The sequence below is a fragment of the Lactuca virosa genome, chromosome 3 (genome assembly GCF_052849685.1).
Source record: "Lactuca virosa cultivar CGN04683 chromosome 3, Lactuca_virosa_CGN04683_v6, whole genome shotgun sequence".
Taxonomy (NCBI): domain Eukaryota; kingdom Viridiplantae; phylum Streptophyta; class Magnoliopsida; order Asterales; family Asteraceae; genus Lactuca; species Lactuca virosa.
The window spans coordinates 384,922,972-384,945,478 of NC_136428.1; the positions used below are offsets into that span (position 1 = coordinate 384,922,972).

Here is a 22,507-nt window from a genome sequence, read left to right on the forward strand (position 1 = left end):
GCAGTATAGTGTTCTTACTGGTAGCTTAGTGACCGACAGGTTGAGTTGGACAGTTATAAGGCGTTGACTGGAAAGGTCTTGATTATATATTAGTATTTTAGAATTGGTTTTCTTCCTTGTGGATTCATGTTCCCTTTATGATAAGGTTTCGCGTGAATTAAGTTACAAGTGATGTGGGAGGTTATAAGTATTTTGGATGTTTTGATAGATGGTTGTGCACCTGATCTGTTGTGGGAGATTGAGTGTCACGTGAGAGTTTGTATTGACCATGATCATGCTTATGGGAACATTTGGTTAGTCATGACTCGTTTGTATTTGAGAACTTTTAGGCGATTCCAAAATTTAAGATGTGTTGGAATCCTTAATTGAAATGTTTGAGTGTTGTTATGCACAGCTTAGCTGTGTTCCTGGTCAGAGACTTGGGGTAAAATGAGAAGTGGATGATCGTCAGCCATTATGTATGTCTCTAGAGTTTGGACTGTTGGGCTCCCGATTTTATGTAGTACATTGATGGAGATGGTTAGTAGATACAGTTTTGGAAGTTCCCGTTTAAGTGGCTTCACAATGAGTTGGGTCTTAGGTTTTGAGAGATATGTAGTTATTGCAATTGATCGTTTTAATTGACTAGGTTTGTTTGTTTGCATCAGTTAGGCTCCAGAAGGTCTCTTGATCTTTCATGATCTTTTCGGGACCATGCTTGAACATAGGATCTTATTTTCGTTATTTTGACCTAGCTTGTGTTCAAGACATGCATTGGACGTGCATTATCAAAAATCTATGACTTTTATGGTCCTTTGAGTTGGAGAAAGCCTTCTGGGAAGTTGGAGTTCATGAGTTAATGGATTAAAGAATCAAACTATTAGGATTATGCTTGAGACTATGGTTACGTCATGACTAGGAGAGTGTCACGATGTGACGACGGAGGATCCCGGGATTATCTTGTCTTGTTTTTTTCACGACGTGACCAAGGAGGGTTAACGTCGTGGTGCATTCTCACGACTTTAACCATTGACTTTCGGTATTGGTTAACTTTTGGTCAAACTAAGGGTTTTGGAGTGTAGACTGAGACGGTACTCTTTATTGTTGTTAGCTGCCTTATAGGATCAATCGTCACTGGGAGACGATTTGTGGTGTTTAGCTGCTATATGAGAGGTGGGTCTTCTCACTATACTCGTGGGTCGAAGGCACCAATGTTGCCCCACTGAATTGTGTATGTAGGATGCATGTGTCTATATGAATATTGTTGGTACGATTGTATGTTGTACGTATGGAGCCGATTTGGGCTCAGATTCACTACAAACTCGGGGTTGATACAGACGTGATGGATTCGATCAGGACTTGGAGTCAATACAGAGTCATGGTTGATACAGTCTCGAGGTTGATGTGGACTCGATGGTGTCGATCTGGACACGGAGTCAATACATACTTGGGGTTGATATTTACCCTATATAGTTGTGGTATGTGGTATTTTGTGGAACTCAGTTAGCTTTGTGCTTACAGTTTTGAATTAAATATTTTGCACGTTCTTATCGGATTGCGAAGGCGGGACTGCGCATACACATCAACAGTTTTATGATTCAATATTCTGCATTTTCTTCTTTATAACTCTCATTTCTGAATATTTTTTTATGAACAACTGGTTTGAAATGAATGTAATTTTTAAAAGTGGGTGTTTATTCTATTTTAAAAATAAAAAAAAAATTAGCGTGGGTATTTGGGATGTTACAAAAACACTAAGCATACCTCGCTATAATTCTTCTTTACACATGAACAATAAACAATTCAAAATGGTGAAGTGCAACATATTAGATCAGAGAAGAATCATGTAGACTTGTTCACCAAGTCACTCTCACAGTATTCGTTCCAAAACATTATTACAACCATTGGACTTTGGAAGCTCTCTGAGCTACCTAAATGACATCATTGACATGTATCTGTTGGATTAGGTGTCTAAGCCCATAACTATAATTGGTATGTACTTGAATTGATAAGAAAACAGTCCTTCTAGGTTACCCTCAAACCTAGCAACTGCACAAGGAAATTATGAAAGGAGAGAAATTAATTTATTATAAGATTAATAAATTAATATAAATGATTTATTAATTTGTTATGAAAATAATATATTAATTAGAAATCATAATATTTAATTAAGAGTTAGGCAGAAATTAATTGGAATTGATTTTGGGGTTAATTGTATTAATTATAAAGTACAGGGACTAGTTTGCAATTATTAAATAGTTGGATGGAATGTTCCAGAACCTCGTTGGAGGAGGTGGACGAAATTCATAGAGGAAACCCTAATGATTTCATCCAAGGGCCTTGGATAAGGCTTCTGGATTAACTTGGGCCTTAAGCAAAGGAACATTAGGGTTATCTCTTAAACCCTAACTACCTCAACTATAAAAAGAGCCTTCTAGCTCCCAAATTCGGCCACTCCTTCTTGAAGAAACCCTAGGCCAAAATTACATACTCCTCTCTCTCTCTCTCTCTATAGTTTCCTTCTTGCTAGCTCTTGGGTGTGATTCCATTAGAGGCATTACAATTGTGATGCTAGGCTTCCAAGAAGATCAAGATCTAAGGATTACCCATTGTTTACTTTAACAATTGAAAGGTATGTGATTCTATAACCCAAATTAGTTATTTTAGAAAATAGCCTCTTCTCTTATGGTTCTTGTCTTTGCAATTCAAAGTTATATGTTCAATAGTTAAAACATAGATCCAAAGTAGGTTGCATGTGAACTTAGGAATTTTTTTTCTAGTTTATTTGTTTTACCTAAAACCCATCAGTGGTATCAGAGCCATTGGTTTTGTTGTAAATTGAATTGCTATAATAGTTGAATTGCAAATTAGGGTTTATAGTTATTAAACCCTAAAGGTCAATGTAATCGAAATTAGGGCTTTGGTTTGAGGGGTTTTCGAAAAACCCTAGCCTCCATAAACCCTAATCGAAATTAGGGTTAGGGTTTTGAAATACCATAGCAACTCTCCCTTGATTTCGAAATTGCCTTAGGGATTTAGGGTTCCTATTTTGGATAATTGTTATTTAATTGGTTTAATTGGATAATTGGTTTACCAAGTATATTTACATGGTTATTCACATCTTCTTTGTGATACTCGACATCCAAGTCACAAATAGAAGAGCATAATCTGAGATTAAAACATGCCATTGAAAAGTTTCAATGTATCTCAAGAGAATTATTTTACTTCATTTTGTTTCGTGTTATGGTGGAATTAGTGAATCGTCATTCACTCACCTTTATGAAATTCACACTTGGATCTCGGCATCTTATTTCTAAGTTGTGAACCCTCATAGTTGGATCCTAACCTTAATATTATATCTTTGGGTTATTATATTGAGGTATCCTAAAATGTAACTAAAACTATCTTCTTTTGCAGATGTCTACTCCTGGAAAAACTTATGCTTCATCATCCTCCAACCACAACTTCTTTTTGCTCTGCATTTGCTCCAAAGTCGCTATGGATGGCTCAAACTATAACGATTTGATGCGAAATATCAAAATGGAGCTTCGATTTGAGCACAAAGAATATGTCCTTGAGAAGGAGCTCATTGAGATTGATGAAACCAAAGCCACTCCCGAAGAATATGTTGCCCACAAGAAGTATTATGACGATGCAACCAAAGTGGCTTGCATCATTGTCGCAACCTTGTCTCCAGAATTGTAGTGGTATTATGAGGACTACTGGCCTTTTGAGATGAACAAGGACCTTATGGAAAAGTACCATAAGAGAGCTCGTCAAGAAAAATTTGATGTAGTCAAGTCACTTATGGCATGCAGGATGAAGGATGGGGACTTGGTTGTTAGTTATGTGCAAATAATGCAAAATTACATAGAGCGTTTGCTCAAGCTCAATGTGCATTTTGATGAGGAATTGGTCATTTACATGGTCTTGAACTCATTGCCCGATTGTTACAGTCAGTTCATCCTAACTTACCATTTGAACTGCACCGAGCAGACATTGGCCCAATTTCACAACTTGTTGCAGACAGCTGAGGCAGGCATGAAGGGTAAAAGTATAGCCTCCACTCTTGCTAGTGCCCCCGTCTTGGCTATTGGAAAGGGAAAGGGGAAGAAGAGGAAAGGTCATCCTAAGAAAAATTGGAAGGGCAAGGCCCAAGCTGGGTCGTCTGGTAGTGGCCTAAAGGCCAAGCCCAATGCTGTCATTACCAATGTTTCTGACCCAAAAGATGCTGATTGCTTTTTTTGCAATGACAACGGGCACTGGAAACGAAGCTGCCCAAAGTATCTGGAGGATATCAAGGATGGCAAAGTAAAGCCATCTTCAGCAGGTATTTACACTATTTCTTCTAATAACTGATTATCTTCTCATTCTTGGGTCCTTGATAAAGGATGTGGTTTTCACATCTGTTCTCATTTGCAGGGGCCAAAATAAAGTGAGGAAGTGGAGCGAGGAAGGATAAACATGATCATGGGAAACATAAAGTCTTCACCAACAACCAAGATCGGAGTTTATCAACTTTTGATTAGTAATGATGTTAGATTAGATTTATTGAATTGTTCAAACATGGTTTTAAATATTCTTTTAATGATTTGAATGGTTCAATTTCTGTTTATAAGAATGGAAATCTTGTGGTTGAAGCTTTACCTTGTGATGGTGTGTATGAAACAGTGACTTGTGTTGATAGCTTAGGTAATAGTGTGTTTAATATTGACTTGTCAAATAGTGTAGACAAGGCATGGTTGTGGCATTGTCGTCTTGAACACATTAACAAGAAACGCATAGCCCAACTGGAAAAGGATGGAGTGTTGGAATCATTTGACCTAAAATTAGATGATATGTGTGAATCTTGCCTTTTGGGAAAGATGACAAAATCACCTTTCACAGGAGCATGTGAAAAAGGTGAAGGTTTGTTGGACCTCATAGATACTGACGTGTGTGGACCCTTCAGATCAACCACAAGGAATGCTAATCGATTCTATGCGACTTTCATCGATGATTATAGCAGATATAGGTATATCTACTTAATCAAGAATAAGTCAGAAACCTTTGAAAAGTTCAAGGAGGTTAAACATGAAGTCGAGAATCAATTGGGCAATAAGATAATGATGCAGAGAGTATCTCAGTATCGAGTTCAACGACTATCTAAAGGAATGTCGAATAGTTTCACAATTAACTCCTCCAAGGACACCACAGTTAAATGGTGAGGCTGCGAGATGTAACCGAACCTTGTTAGACAAGGTTCGTTCTATGATGACTCGTGCTTCACTTCCTATTCATTTATGGGGGTAGGACTTAGAGACAGCCGCCCACATCCTCAATCTTGTCCCTACAAAGAAGGTTGCCAAAATACCTCACGAGATGTGGACGGGGAAAGTTCCCTCATTAGCACATATTAAAGTTTGGGGTTGTGAAGCTTTCATAAGACAAAAGACTCACGACAAGCTAGCTGCTAGAAGTGAGAAATGTGTTTTCATTGGTTACCCGAAATAGTCTTTTGGATATTTATTCTACAGACCTAGTGAAAACGTGGTCTTTGTAGCACGAAGATGAGTCTTTGTAGAAAGAATGCTCATATTCAAAGAGGACAGTGGGAGTACCATTGACCTTGACGAAATTCAAGAGTTAGTCAATGAAGGAACCTTAAATGACACTAGCACTCAACCAGAGGAAACATTTCTTGTTGAACTAGTTGATAACTCATTACTTCTTCGTAGATCCACTAGGGTTAGTGGGCCAACTAAGTTATATGGTTTCCATATTACTTCAGACGGTGACACATTTATAGGTGATTGGACAATGGTAAATTTGGATGAACCAGCTAATTACAGGGAGGCAATGGCAGGCCCAGAGGCTTCCAAGTGCAAAGAGGCAATGGACAGCGAGATAAAGTCCATGTATCACAACCAAGTTTGGAATTTGGTTAATAATGTACCAGGTCGGAAGACAGTTAGGTGCAAATGGATCTTCAAAAAGAAGACCGACATGGATGGAAATGTTCACACATTCAAGGCTCGACTGGTTGCAAAAGGTTTCACTCAAACCCTGGGGGTTGACTATGATGAGACCTTTTCACCAGTACCTAAGTTTAAACTATTAGGATATTACTCGCCATAGCTGCCTTTCATGACAATGAAATTTGGCAGATGGATGTCAAGACTGCTTTCCTTAACAGGAGGTTGGCTGAGGATGTTTACATGAATCAGCCAGAGGATTTTATTGATGAAAAGTTTCCCAATAGAGTGTGCAAGCTTGAGAAATCCATTTATGGATTGAAACAAGCATCTCGCAGCTGGAATCTTTGCTTCCATGAGAAAGTCAAAGAGTTTGGTTTCTCTAGGAGTGAATATGAGTTTTGCGTGTATTTTAAGGCTAGTGGGAGTAGAGTAACTTTTCTGGTGCTATATGTCGATGACATATTACTCATTGGTAACGATGTTCCATCCTTGAAAGTTGTTAAGTATTAGCTTGGAAAGTGTTTTGCCATGAAAGACCTTGGAGAAGCTGCCTATATTATTGGGATTAGAATATTGAGAGATAGAAAGAAGAGACTAATTAGACTTAGTTAGAGCACATACTTGAACAAGGTACTAAAGAGATTTAGTATGGAAAATTACAAGAAGGGAGAGCTACCTATCTAGAGCAATGCCAAATTGAGTAAGACTCAATGCCCGAGTATAAATGAGGAAATAGCTTACATGTGTCGTGTACCTTATGCTTCCACTGTCGGATTGATCATGTACGCTATGACATGTACTCGCCCTGATGTGGCCTTTGCTTTGAGCATGGTCAGCGGTTATCAGGGAAATATGGGTAGAGCTCAATTGACAGCGGTTAAAAATATACTCAAGTATTTGCAAAGGACAAACGACTAGGTCCTTGTACTTGGTGGCAATGATACTTTGAGAGTAGATGGTTACAGTGATGCCAACTTTAAAACGGACAGGGACAACTTTCGTTCACAATCTGGCTGAGTATTTCTACTGAACGGAGGAGCAGTTACTTGGAAAAGTTCCAAGCAAGATACGGTGGCTGATTCTACTTGTGAATCAGAATACATAGTAGTGATTGAAGTGTCGAAAGAAGTAGCTTGGTTGAGGAACTTCATCGGAGATATCAAAGTTGTTCCAAGCATTCAGGAGCTTATGGAACTGTTCTGCGATAATTAAGGAGCGGTTGCCTTAACAAAGGAACCCATAGATCATGGTAAAACCATACATATCAACAGAAAGTACCATTTCATCATACATAGAGTAGAAGAAGGCCATCTTGTTGTAAAGAGTGTATCATCTGAGGATAACCCAATAGACCCCCTCATAAAGGGTCCGAGTAAGGTTAAGCATATTCAACATGCTCGTAGCATTGGACTGAGAGATGATATTAGTTTTAGCAGTTAGATTAGTTTTTTTCTGAAACTTGTAACAAAGTAAATGTAATTGACTTTTGGTGATTAAATAATAAAGTATTATTTATAAGTTTGTTTAATGCCTTCTATCAATTGTTTATTATTGTGTTTCATATTTTGCATGCGTTACTTCCCGAATAATATGATTATTCAAATTCCACAGTCGCTAGTACTTTTGGGAGTAAGTAGTGAATTAATACTGTCATGAATTGGATTGTAGATTGTCTAAGGGAGTTAGACATAGCAATAAAATTGTTGCAATGTTCATGAGTACTCAGAAATGGAGATTTGAGTATTGGATAAACCCTCGCTCAGAGTATTACTTCATGGAATTCATCACGAGTAATACTGAGGCGATAATATCTTCTAATATTGAAACGGAGAAATATGAGTCTGGAATTTACAAGTCGGTTATGCATTGGTGATACGAAAACGCATCAGTAATTTGGTGTTATAAAACATATTGTCATGTATGGTTTGACGAGTAAAAGATACAAGCATATGAGTCAAAGTTTATCCGTTCCTTTTGCCTAACAGGAAAAGCGATATCTATGGGCCCCTCAATGATTTGGTGTTGACTTATGTGTTGGGCCTAGCCAGGGCTAAATTGATGTGTTCAATTCGAAGTCCTATATCATCACAAATCAGAAGTCAGGTAACATAGATTCTGGACAAAGAGATTGATTGCATTCCATGTCTTATGTTCGGGGATATCTTGCAGAATGAAGGATTATATTAACACTTATCTTAGGACACGTAACTGACTGGGTCAGAGTTCGGCAACAACTTTTGGAAGGTACAATTTGCTGGTCGATTTAGAGGTCATACTAGCAATTATAGTTACAAAGTTATCCAAGTGGTAGACTGTTAGGTAGGTGTCTAAGCCCATAACTATAATTGGTATGTAATTGAATTGATAGTAGCACATTCCTTTTGGGTTGCCCTCAAACCTAGCAATTGGATAAGGAAATTATGAAAGGAGAGAAATTAATTTATTATAAGATTAATAAATTAATATAAATGATTTATTAATATGTTATGAAAATAATATTAGTTAGAAATCAATATACTTAATTAATAGTTGGCTAGAAATTAAATGGAATTGATTTTGGGGTTAACTATATTAATTATAAAGTACATGGACTAGTTTGCAATTATTAAATAGTTAGATGGAATGTTCCAGAACCTCCTTGGAGGAGGTGGACGAAATTCATAGGGGAAATCCTAATAATTTCGTCCAAGGGCCTTGGATAAGGCTTTTAGATTAGCTTGGGCCTTAAGCAAAGGAACATTAGGGTTATCCCTTAAACCCTAGCTAACTCAACTATAAAAGGAGCCTTCTAGCTCCCAAATTCGACCACTCCTTCTTGAAGAAACCCTAGGTCGAAATTGCATACTCGTCCTCTTTCTCTCTCTCTCTCTCTCTCTCTGTATATATATATATATATATATATATATATATATATATATATATATATATTCCTTCTAGCTAGCTCTTGGGTCTGATTCCATTAGAGGCATTACAATTGTGGTGCTAGGCTTCCAAGAAGATCAAGATTTAAGGATTACCAATTGTTTAATTTAACAATTGAAAGGTATGTGAATCTATAACCCTAATTAGTTATTTTCGAAAATAGCCTCTTCTCTTAGGGTTCTTATGTCACACCCCCAAACCGAAACGACGGAAACGTTCGGGGGTGGAGGACGTCATGTATAGTATCACAACAATTGCATCATAGTAATCAAAGTAAACACAACCATTACATTGAATATATATGTATTTACATCTGTTTTATACATAATTTGTATACATCAAAAGTATAGCAAAATATAAAAGATGTGACTCTATACGCTTCGTCCTCTCAAAATCTACGGGAGTACCTGTCTACTGATTTCCTGAAAATACAAGCGATTTTGAAAGAGTATCAGTATTAAGCTGGTGAGTTCATAAGCATGTTTTTGTTAATGAATCTGTGAAAATATTTGTATGTTTCCAAGAAAATCCAATATTTTCTAAAATATGAGTTTGTTACAGTGTTCCATAAAGTATTGGTTTGTATGCCTGATTACCACCAGATGTATTGTATGATGTTGTTTTGAATGAAAACCCTTTTGCATGCAAACCCTGGCTATCACCAGTATGTATAGAATATTTTATTTGAAAACCCTGGATAACACCAATATGTATAGTAGTTTCATTAATGAAAATAATATTAATGAAGAATGAAATCCCGTAAACAAAAGGTTAGTTTATACTGTTTTGAGTTCGTATAACCATGCTTGATATGACCTAGTGACCTCTACGACATTCTTCAGGCGTCAGACGTTATGACATTTGTCACCTCAGGCATGTCTGCCTAACTGTAGCTAGTAGTTCAGGTGTGGGATAGTCAATCCCGAATAGATCTATTCACAAATCTCACGCTCTCCCTCCAGGAGACTCTGGTTATACTATGATAGGATTTAGCCCACACCCCGAAGGGTACAATTGAAGTGATGTCTCACAACCCTATATTAACTAGTTTACATGTAATGTAATGTTGACTTGTACTTGAATCTAAACGTATCTCTTGTAGAGTAAAAATAATTATACTTAAATAATTATTTAGTATGGTACTCTAGTATTCAGAATGTAGTAATGTATCCCATAAACTATATCTGTCATAGTTTAATTGTTAATGTATAATGCTGAGATGATAAAACTGTGTATTGAATCCCAAACTATACCTATTATACCTTGGATGTGTGTTAAGTACTCGGTTTGTGTATTAATCTGGAAACTATGCAATTATAGTTGTGAGTTGAAAACTTGCCTTATGCTCAGCATGTTACCAAAGGGATAAGATATATAAACATTTTATAAAATGTATTAATCTTTTGGTTGTATCAATTGCATAATTTTTAGTCCTGTTGAAATTCTGTGCATAAAGTTCACAAAAACCATTTGTGTTTGACTTGTATTCTCCTCCTAAAACGTGAAAATAATAAAAGCGTATGGGTATGAACTCACTGTTGGATGCGTGTATGTCGGACAATGAGACTGGAATGAGGACCCTCGAGTTTGTTTTACGCGAAGTTAACGGAATCCTAATAATAATTAAACACATATTTGTATTTAAATTAGCGAATCCATTAGTTAAAGTGTTAGAAAAACACTTGTTTTTGGTTAAGGAATGTTACCGAGACTCGATCGAAGAGGAAAAGTGGGTTTGCAACCAAGATTCACAATGTAGGGCTGATTGCGGCCGTGAAGGGATTACGGTCGTGAACTGTTCTCGACCGTGAACAGTTTACTTCCTGTGAAGGGTTTATGGTCTTTGAATGGTTCACGGCCTGTTCTTGGTGTTCTTGAAGAAAATATGAAGATTTGAAGGGTTCACGTCCGTGAACTGATTTCGGCCCTTGAAGATTTGAAGGGTTTACGGCCGTGAACTCAAGAACAAAAAATGCTTGATTTGATGAAAAGACGGATGTTTGATGCTCTAAAACGAGTTCTAAGATGGATTGAGTGATAGATGAAGAGAAAACTTGGGTTTTCGGGTGGTGGTTTTTAGAGAGAGAAAGTGTGTTTTTGGCCAGGAAAGTATAAATGAGGGTAGGAGCACGTATATATAGGTTGGGTTCATGGTCGGTGGTGTGGTCCACCAGCCGTGATCGGTTTACGGTCGTGATTGGGTTCACGGCCGTGAACACCAATCAGACTGGATTTTGCTGATTTTCGAAGAAAAACTCGGGTTTTCGCGTGTTTTTGGTTCCAACTCTTATTTAAATAAATAAAACAATTTTCTAAATCATAAGAATTTAACGGGACAAATAAAATTCGAAATTTTCTTTAACGGAATTTGATTAACGTCGACAGAATAAGGTTCTGGTTGTCACATCATCCCCTCGATAGAGGGAATTTCGTCCCGAAATTCAAAAATGAATACGATTATGGACTAGGTAAAAAGATGTGGATAATTCTGTTTCATATGGTCTTCGTGCTCCCAACTTAATTCAGGTCCCCGCTTGGCATTCCAACGGACCTTCACTATCGGGATGCGACTTTGTTTGGCTCGTTTGACTTCCCTATCCATTATTTCAACTGGCTCTTCCACAAAGTTAAGACTCTCATTGACCTCGATTTCATCGAGTGGAATTACATGGGTCTCGTCGGATAAACACTTTTTGAGGTTCGAGACGTGGAAGACGGGATGTACGTTGTTAAGTTCTTGGGGTAAACGGAGTTTGTAAGCTACGGGGCTGATCCTGGCTAGGATCTCGAAAGGCCAAATGTATCTTGGATTTAGCTTTCCACGCTTTCCAAAGCGTATCTTGCCTTTCCAGGGTGAGACGTTCAATAGAACGCGGTCACCAACCTGGAACTCTAAAGGTTTTCATCTTTTATCGGCGTAGCTCTTTTGTCTATCTCTTGAAGCTTTTAGTCGTTCTCGGATTTGTACGATCTTTTCTGTGGTTTCTCGGATGATTTCTGGGCCAGTGAGAGAGCTATCAGGGACTTGACCTCTAGCTAGTTGCGTGTCACCCACCTCAGCCCAACACAGAGGGGATCTACACTTACGACCATAGAGGGCTTCAAACGGTGCAACCTTGATGCTAATGTGATAGTTGTTGTTGTAAGAGAACTCGACCAATGGCAAATGGGTATCCCACGACTTACCAAAGTCGGTAACGCACGCTCTCAACATATATTCTAGGGTTTGAATGGTTCTCTCACTCTGCCCGTCGGTCTGTGGATGGTAAGCTATGCTCATATCCAGCTTAGTTCGAAGAGCCTTCTGCAATGACTGCCAAAAACTCGAAGTGAATCTGTTATCACGATCAGAGATAATGGACATAGGCACACCATGCAGCCGAACTATCTCTTGAATATAGGTTCGGGCCAGTCTCTCCATCTTATATGTTTGTTTGATTGGTAGGAAGTGGGCAGACTTAGTCAATCTATTGACGATTACCCAGATAGTGTCATGGCCACTCGGGGTCTTGGGCAGTCTGGTAATGAAGTCCATTGTGATCCGTTCCCACTTCCACTCAGGTATTTCTGGCTGCTGAAGTAGACCTGAGGGCTTTTGATATTCCACCTTCACCTTGGCATAAGTCAGGCACTTTCCTACGAAGGTAGCAATTTCTGCTTTCATGTTTGGCCACCAATATAGCTTTTTGAGATCCATATACATCTTATCCGAACCTGGGTGAACGGAGTATTTAGTCCGATGAGCTTCGTTCATGACAACCTCCCTGCAACCGCCGAACTTTGGGGTCCATATCCGGTTCATGAAATAATAAACTCAGTCTCCCTTGATCTCTAAGTTCTTTTCCATTCCCCTCAAGGCTTCATCCAATATGTTCTCTGGTTTTAAGGCTTCCAGCTGAGCCTCTCTGATTTGCACGGACATATGGGAATGGATGGTCATTGTAAGTGCCTTCACTCTGCGACCTGAATACTCTTTCCTGCTGAGGGCATCTTCTACTACTTTGCCCTTGCCTGGATGATAGCGTATTTCACACTCGTAATCATTGAGTAGCTCAACCCATCGCCGTTGCCTCATGTTCAACTCCTTTTGATTGAAAATGTGTTGTAGGCTCTTATGGTCGGTGAAGACGGTGCACTTGGTTCCGTAGAGATAATGTCTCCAAATCTTTAATGCGAAAATCATTACTCTCAACTCCAGGTCGTGAGTTTTATAATTGACTTCGTGTGCCTTCATCTGCCTCGAGGCATAGGCAATAACCTTTCCTCGCTGGATGAGCACACAGCCTAGGCCCTGATTGGATGCATCATAGTAGACAACGAAGTCCTCCGTCCCTTCTGGCAGAGACAAGATAGGTGCGTTGCATAAGGCCTACTTCAATGTTTGGAACGCAGTGTCTTGACTTTTTCCCCAACTAAAGGTTACACCTTTACGAGTCAGGGCGGTTAGATGCTTAGCTATTCTGGAGAAATTCTGGATAAACCTGCGATAGTAGCCAACAAGACCCAAGAATTGACGGATTTCTGTGGGTATGGGATAGTCAATCCCGAATAGAACTATTCACAAATCTCACGCTCTCCCTCCAGGAGACTCTGGTTATACTATGATAGGATTTAGCCCACACCCCGAAGGGTACAATTTAAGTGATGTCTCACAACCCTATATTAACTAGTTTACGTGTAATGTAATGTTCACTTGTACTTGAATCTAAACGTATGTCTAGTAGAGTAAAAATAATTGTACTTAAATAATTATTTAGTATGGTACTCTAGTATTCATAATGTGGTAATGTATCCCATATACTATATCTGTCATATTTTAATTGTAAATGTATAATCCTGAGATGATAAAACTGTGTATTGAATCCCAAACTATACCTATTATAGTTTGCATGTGTATTAAGTACTCGGTTTTTGTGTTGTTCTGAAAACTATGCAATTATAGTTGTGAGTTGAAAACTTCCATTATGCTCAACATGTTACAAAAGGGATAAGATATCTAAACATTTTATAAAATGTGTTAATCTTTTGGTTGTATCAATTGCATAATTTTTAGTCCTGTTGAAATTCTGTGCATAAAGTTCACAAAAACCATTTGTGTTTGACTTGTATTCTCCCCCTAAAACGTGAAAATAATAAAAGCGTAGGGTATGAACTTACTAATGGATGCGTGTATGCAGGAAAAAGAGTGGAATGAGGACCCTCGAGTTTGTTGTACGCGAAGTTAACGGAATCTTAATCATAATTAAACACATATTTGTATTTAAATTAGCGAATCCATTAGTTAAAGTGTTAGAAAAACACATGTTTTTGGTTAAGCAATGTTACCGAGACTCGATTGAAGAGGAAAAGTGGGTTTGCAGCCAAGATTCACGATGTAGGGCTGATTGCGGCCGTGAAGGGATTACGGCCGTGAACTGTTCTCGACCGTGAACAGTTTACTGCCTTTGAAGGGTTTACGGTCTTTGAATGGTTCACGACCTGTTCTTGGTGTTCTTGAAGAAAATATGAAGGTTTGAAGAGTTCACGGCCGTGAATTGATTTCGACCCTTGAAGATTTGAAGATTTCAAGGGTTTACGACCGTGAACTGAAGAACAACAATGCTTGATTTGATGAAAAGGCGGATGTTTGATGCTCCAAAACGAGTTATAAGATGGATTGAGTGATAGATAAAGAGAAGACTTGGGTTTTCGGGTGGTAGTTTTTAGAGAGAGAAAGTGTGTTTTCGGCCAGAAAAGTATAAATGAGGGTAGGAACACGTATATATAGGCTGGGTTCATGGTCGGTGGTGGGGTCCACCAGTCGTGATCGGTTTACGGCCATGATTGGGTTCACGGCCGTGAACACCAATTGGACCGGATTTTGCTGATTTTCGAAGAAAAACTCGGGTTTTCGCATGATTTTGGTTCCAACTCTTATTTAAATAAAAGGAACGATTTTCTAAATCATAAGAATTTAACGGTTCAAATAAAATTCATAATTTTATTTAACGAAATTTGATTAACGTTGACGGAATAAGGTTCGGGTTGTCACATCTTATCTTTGCAATTCAAAGTTATATGTTCAATAGTTAAAACATAGATCCAAAGTAGGTTGCATGTGAACTTAGGAATTGTTTTTCTTGTTTATTTGTTTTACCTAAAACCCATCGGTATCATGTACCCAGTTGTGTACATGTAAACATAGCTTCAGATGTATGCTTAGCAACCTCTTGAGTGCATGTGATGGGGAGTATCCTGACAAATGTTTGTGTACTTTTTTATCTTTAGTTTAAAGAATTTCCTATTTGGTGTACCTCGAAAAACTTGTTTTTAATGAGACACAAAGCGTATCCCATTCTCACTAAGCATTGATAAATCAGGGGGAGAAGCTAATTGAAATACTTTGTTAACCATTGTTTACATTTTTGTCTTTTGTTTAGAGTTTTTGTCCCACTAGGTCTTGTTGTAACAAGGTTTTAATGAGATACTTCACATATGATTATTTCCTTCGCGCTAGTGTAACATCCTAAAAATCAAGGTAAAATATTCATTTTTAAAACCCAACCAAAAACCATAATTCTTTACAAAACATTATTTTCACAAACAATAATAAAAAATTAGATTATCTCAAGAATCCAATAACATAAAACCATAAAAGATGTGCATAATTACGTCTTTGCTTTTCCACGATCATCTGAAGTACCTGAAACATAAAACTTAAATCGTAAGCCAACGCTTAGTGAATTCCCCAAAGTACCATAAACAACCAATACAAATAACAACATGCATATATGAGCCTTCAGCCTGACTGGGTCGCCTCGCAAGGCCTAAAATCTATCTGGATCGCTCTCCATGCCTTCGGCATGACTGGACCGCCTCGCAGGCCTTCAATCTATCTGGAACACCCCGGGTATCTTGACCTTCAGCACAAAGCAAGACCACCTTAACGCAACAAACCACATGTTGTTGACATATATACAATAACAATCAATAACCAGCAACATAAGTAATCATACATATCTAGCAATCTAACGCATACTTAGTTAACATAGGTTATCATACAAATATACCGGTCTAACACATACTCAGCATAACATCAATCCAATATATTAGGATACAAAATCCAGTGGGCCGACCTTGGTGTTTTCGACCCACAAGTTCAGTGAGGAAAACTCACCTTACAGTCTGACGAAATAGTTGAACAACACGTTGCTTTGAATACGAACTCTATCGATCACCTTTACAGCAAACAGTGACCAAATCTCAGTCTACAACTCAAAATACCCAAAATACCCCTAGGTCAAACATGGTTAAAATCGTGGCCAAGGTTAAAGGTCAAAAAGTCAATCGAGTTTACTCAGGCAGAGTATGCCCGACGGACTCAGATATTACGCCCATCGTAATGCATTTCACTCGGCCAGAAAGCGGGGTCTCGACCAGGTACGTGCACCGTACAATAAGGTACGCCCAGCTACGTACCTGCCAACTTTTCCTTATAATAAGTGCTTAATCTATTAATTCCTTTCGTCCAAAGCCCAGATCTAGTCCCAAATAGTGTTCTAAATCATAAAGTTTCCAACTTTATGATCTTACATGGCTATTAAGTGTCCAAATATTAAAATCCTAACATCTTTACACATTAAGACATCATAACCTTTGCATGGTAGGAAAAAAAGTGCCAAGATCGTAGTTTTATCACTCTAAACACTCTAAAACGTCCAAAATGACAACTCATTTGGTGTAGAGTAGCTTCTACCCAAATGGACGAAGATTATGGGGCTAATAAGCACAAAACTCCACATCTAATAAGATCTAAAGAAATAGCCAACAAGTTCAGAGCTTTATAGCTTTTGGAGGTTGCCCAAGGAGTGTAAAACTCAAATCTACCAAGCTTGGAGTTCCTTCCTTGCTTTCCAATGGTTTCCTTCCTTCAAGAGTGGACAACAACACCGAAAATGAGCTCAAAACACCACCAATTATAATTAAGGTTTGTAAGGGACGAAGTTGGCAATGGAGACTGATGAGGGGAAGAGGTTTTTGGAGTTAATGATACTTAAATAGGGTCCGAACCCTAAAAATTAGGGTTTTGCCTTCAATGACATATGCCCAACATACTAGACAAAAGGCGTGTTCCTCATAATTCAACCATGGGACCAATTTTGCAACAATATCTCATATTAAGGGTCAAAAATATAAATTACATGGATAATGAACGTTACATCAAGACTTCCACATCTTACTTTTTTATCTTTCGACTATAGTTTTTGTCCCAAAGGGTAATCCACAACAAAGTTTTTTAACGAGGCAAATGTTTGATGTATTATCTGAATATAGAAAACGAAGAAGTACTAGTACAATGTAAATATAAATAGCAAGGGGGAGTCTTGTAAATCATAATATACAAATAGTTGCTTGCGTTTAAGTCTTTCATAAGTAAGACTTATTTATATAAGCCATACAACCTTTGGTTTACCCAACATTTGACTTATTGAGTTGTTATGTCCTTGTAACTACATTTGAAACAATCAATGAATTGAGCTGCTTACCATACATCACAATTCAAATTATTACCAACACATCCAAAAAAATTAACGTCGGAAAATAACAGAATATAACATGAATCGTCATCGAAAAATAAGAAATGGAACAAATTTAACGCTAACCAGGAAATTATCTTTGGAAGTTCTTATACCAGGTATTGAAAATCCTCGCGAATCACTGTAGCATTTCTACTTTACTTCTTAACTAATCACTACCCTCGTTTTGTGTTTACATAAACCAGAAAACATATCACAAAAATTCCAATGTTCAGTCTTTTTATATACCTTTTGTGATAGTTACGAAACTGGCATATCTCTAAAAGCATTTACAAACCTGTTTTGTGGACAGATCGGACCTGGGTCGGGTCTGGGTCAAATATTTCCAACATATGTGTTTGTCATATTTTTGCGAAGTGCTTGGTTGCTTTATAAGTTGCTATCTTTTTTCTAATATTTTGTATTTGTATTAGTCATCATTTTGCTGACAAAAAAATGAATCGATCATCTCTTTTATCAAGCTTTCTACTATCATGTTCAACATCTGGTGCATTTTTTGATCCTTGCTAGTTGATGAGCTATACTATGTTTGAAACTTAAACAATGTACGAATGTTTCATTTATTTATTTTATAACCATAACAAGAAGCATATCGTACCATGATTCTGATTCTACTATACTTTACAACACATTTTATATGGAAAGTTATCGGGATTAGCCTATGTATTTTAATTAAGGGCTTCGCATGTGTTTCTGTTTCCATGTTTGATGTTTCTACCGATGCTTCTTATTGTGTTTTTGATGTATCTCTGTTGTCTGTAATACATGTTTTGCAATTGGTTTTTGTTATTGAAATAAAAAATCAAATGTGGATAATCTGACAGCATCAACTAGACACTCGTGTTGCATTGTTTAAAAAAAAAAAAAAAAAAAAAAAAAAACTTTTATGAGACTATTCAATGCAGAATATTATATATGCATGCAACCATAATATAACAGTTTGCATGTGTCATCATTTCCTTATTTTAAAATTCTTGTGATCCCTTAACCAAACACAGTTCAATCACCACGTGTTTTCCACTATATTGACTACGTAAACCCTAATTATGGATCAGAGTTTAAGTCCACCTATGTTATGTAGTTACTGCACAGAATTTGAACTTTTCCATGTCGATTCTTGAGACCAAGAAATGTCAAAAGAAATTAATCTGTAAAATATACAACTTCATTATTGTTTTTAAAATAAAGATACAAAAAAAAAGTCAATGTTCGGTTTCCGTTTTGAAGCCTTTGTTTTTTAACTTGCATTCCAAAGCTACTTGTGACAAAGAACATAAAGGTTTTATGGTTTTTGATCCGATCAGATGTGGGAAGTTAACCATGGCTCGTGAACCCCGAATCTTGAATGCTGCTTGATCGTAAGCCAACGCGGCTTCTTCAGGTGTAGAGAATGTTCCAAGCCAAATTCGAGCACCTTTCTTACATGGGTTCTTTATCTCAGCTGCAAACTTTCCCCATGGTCGTCTCCTTACGCCTCTAAACCGTCTCCAATCTTTAGGTTTTTGATCACTTTTCTGTATCTTTTCGACTTTTCCAAGTGAGAAATCAAGTTTAAACTGCGCTTCCTCCGTTAAAATCTGTGAGCACGGGCTATGAAGTGTAGGTCCGACTTCCCAATTTGTAACTTGAAAGATATTTGAGTTATCTGAACCAAGAATTATCGAGGAATGCGATTGAGATCTGCTTGAACTAGGGCTCTTAGTCGATTCACTGCATGAACTCTCTATAGAATTATCATGAAAAACTTGATTGTTGATACTATTGCTAGCCCTAGGGCTACACACCCTTGAATTGCAAGAACTTATTACAGAAGAAAGAGAATCGACATATGAATCTACAGTGAATGATTGTTCGATGGATGTATCAAACGAGTAAGGGCTTGTGAAGCTTGAACTCCGGCTGTAAAGTCGTTTGTCGAATGATGAATTCCTCGCCGGAAAAGAACAAGAGATGTCGTGATCTTCAAGAAGGTGTTTTCGAACAAATTCAAGCATGGCAGTATCAGAATCTGAGAGACTTTCTGACATATTGATAGTAAATATCTGGCTTTTGGTTAATAAAAGTGATCCGGTTTATAGAGTTTCTTCTTGGTGTGCGGAACGAATGGTTTGAGGGTATATCCTAGGACTTCTATATATATATATATATATATAGCCAATCTATAAAATATATAATCATGTAACGAGAAATAAGATTTTAGAATTGTTTGATTTGAACAAATATATAATTAATATTTTTAGTAATTAATATATTAGATGCCAAATCAAGTACTCTTACTACAATACAAGATAATGTGTGTGTTGAAGGAAAAGAAAAATACCTATCATGACAGATCGATTTTTTTTTAATCAACATATCGATTTTCTTATGTTATTAGAACTTTGTTTAATCCTATTTTAGATTGTTTTCCATTATCAAAAAGAATTTGGTTTTATCCAACGATCTTGAAAACGAAAACTAATTATTAACAGAAGGATAGTTATCAAAAAGCTTATAATTCAGCGGCATCAGATGATGCTTCTCTCTTGAGGTCGAGAGTTCAAGTTTTATCAAATCCCGCCGTGGACATAAGTGTTAGTTTAGAAATATATTATATATTTATATTTGCCGGTTAAAATTTAAAAAAAAATAGCTAATGCTTTTATAATTGGGCTTACCATGTACCAAATAACATCCATTAATTATATATCATTTACAACACACAAAGGTTAAAATATTTGTGATGAATTTAAACATTTTTTTTAATTATGAATTGATCACCACTACACAATATGAAAATATAATATCTATTTTGGAACTTCATAATTATATCATACCACTCGTAATTAGGGCTGTAAACGAACCGAACGAACACGAACAAAGGCTTGTTCATATTCGTTCGTTTAAGTTAGCCGAACAATCAAACGAACACGAACGGATAAACGAACAGATTTTTCTTGTTCATGTTCGTTCGTTTAACAAATTGTCTTGTTCATGTTCGTAAACATGCTAAACGAACATAAACAAACAAAGATAAACAAATACAATTGAACATATATGAACATAAACGAACTATAATATAGTAATGTAATAAAAAAACAATTGAAAATATATGAACATAAAAAAACTTAAACGAACGAACATAAATGAATGGAAATGAACAACATAAACGAACGTTCACGAACGTAAATGAACGAACGAGACCATTGTTCATGTTCGTTCGTTTAACTAAGTGAAAGAGAATTTGTATTCATGTTTGATCATTTATTAAATAAACGAACATAAACAAACTTCCCGCCGAACAGTTCACGAACGGTTCGCCGAACGTTCAGTTCGTTTACAGCCCTACTCGTAATATTACATCTTTCTTACCTTTTGAATATCTACCACAACAATAATGTGATGTTTGTTTTTTTGAGGTAATTATTTACAGTCTACGAATCACATCTGTAGACCTCTGCAGTAGAAGAGGTGGACCGAAAGTTTGCTGCATGAAAAAAAAAGTCGTTTGTTTTTTTAACATATACAGGCTATTAAAATAAACTAAAATATAAATAAATTGATTTTTTTAAACTTCAAAGTGATTTTTTTTAATATTTTTATGACTTTATTATAAATAATTAACAAATGTAGATAAACTTTTATGTATTATTGTAAAAAAGAAAACAAGGTTGCAGAAATCAGGATTAATCGTGGATAAATCGTTTGACGTTCTCCAACCGATTAAGATGAGGGGTGCTTGTCGGAAATTAAGGATTAATCAGGTTTGACGGGATTAATCGGTCTTTGCGGAATTAATCGGTCAACAAAAGTCAACAAAAGTAAAAAAAAAGATTAAAAAAAGTCAAAAAAGTTAAAAAACAATTCAAAAAATCAACTATTTTTTACTACAAAATTTTCAAATCTTCAAAATTTCAAATATTATACCAAAATGTGAATATTTTCGTATTTTCAAATTTTCAAATTTTCAAATTACAAATTTTCTTATTTTCTAATTTTGAATTACTTGTTTTTCTTAAGATATATTAATCTGTAATTAATTTTAACAACTTATTAACAATCTATGGTCCCCAATTAATCTTCGTCAAAGCTGATTCATCTCTTAACCGCAGTCGACCGTGGAGCTACAGTCGAACGATTTTTACAACCTTAATAAAAAGTGAAACTAAAATGTTATGACTTAACGTATATATTTGATAAAAACCAACAATTTTGATCGCAAATTTATACATAAACATTGTAACTAGGAATCAAAGAACTTGATACATAAATGGATAGAAATAAACTTAGATTTTTTTCAATTAAATCAATTAAAAACGTACTATAAATATTTTCCCAATAAATTGACGATACTGTATTGAATAATGTTTTATAAAATTTTGTACAGAAAAAATAAGAATATATGATGATTTTATTTTCATATTTATATAAACAACTGCAACAACCATTATTGTAATAAATCTTAATTATTTATAAATTTATAAAAAATATCATGTTTGTGTCGTTGAACCTTTTTTTTAGGTATTGTAACTTTTTTTTTCAAATTGTTTATCATTAATAAAATTGAAATAAATAAAAATTAAAAAATACTAAAAAAATAAAGATATATGTGTTTTTTTAGGCTAGAAGATATCTGAAGATATTAGAAGACTCTGATCCACATCTGCGTCAAGAAGAGGACGCCCAAACATTTTTAGGTCTGCAGTCTTCAGGAAAATAAACAGTCTGCGAAGGCTAATGTCTTCGCATGGTCTGCACGATGCAGATAGAAGAGGCCAAGAAGATATGCAGACAAAAAACAAACAACAACTAAGTAAGCATCTGCAATGATATTTTTCTTTTGTCACCCCATTGTACCTTGGGTTGGGTTGTCAACCCATTGTATCTCACTATATAACTCTTTTCTTTAAAAATAAAGTCTTGATGTTAAAAAAAATTAACGTCGCCGTATTTTAGAGGCGACACACTTTAACAACAACATCAGGTCAGACACACGTGGTCTCGTCACTATAGTATGTGTCACCACTAAAAGTGACGCCGCTAATGCTTAGGGTTGTGATCTGTGTGCCTTCATTCGTAGTTGTTAAATCTATA

General features: G+C 36.4%; 1 protein-coding gene across 1 annotated transcript; it reads right to left on the reverse strand.

The window, feature by feature from the left end:
* Window positions 1–18,577: 18,577 nt before the first annotated feature.
* Window positions 18,578–19,520, reverse strand: LOC145163180 (uncharacterized). Its single transcript, XM_079082041.1, has one exon. The coding sequence runs from the start codon at window positions 19,459–19,461 to the stop codon at window positions 18,637–18,639; it is 825 nt and encodes a 274-aa protein (XP_078938167.1). The 5' UTR covers window positions 19,462–19,520; the 3' UTR covers window positions 18,578–18,636.
* Between the last annotated feature and the right edge of the window lie 2,987 nt (window positions 19,521–22,507).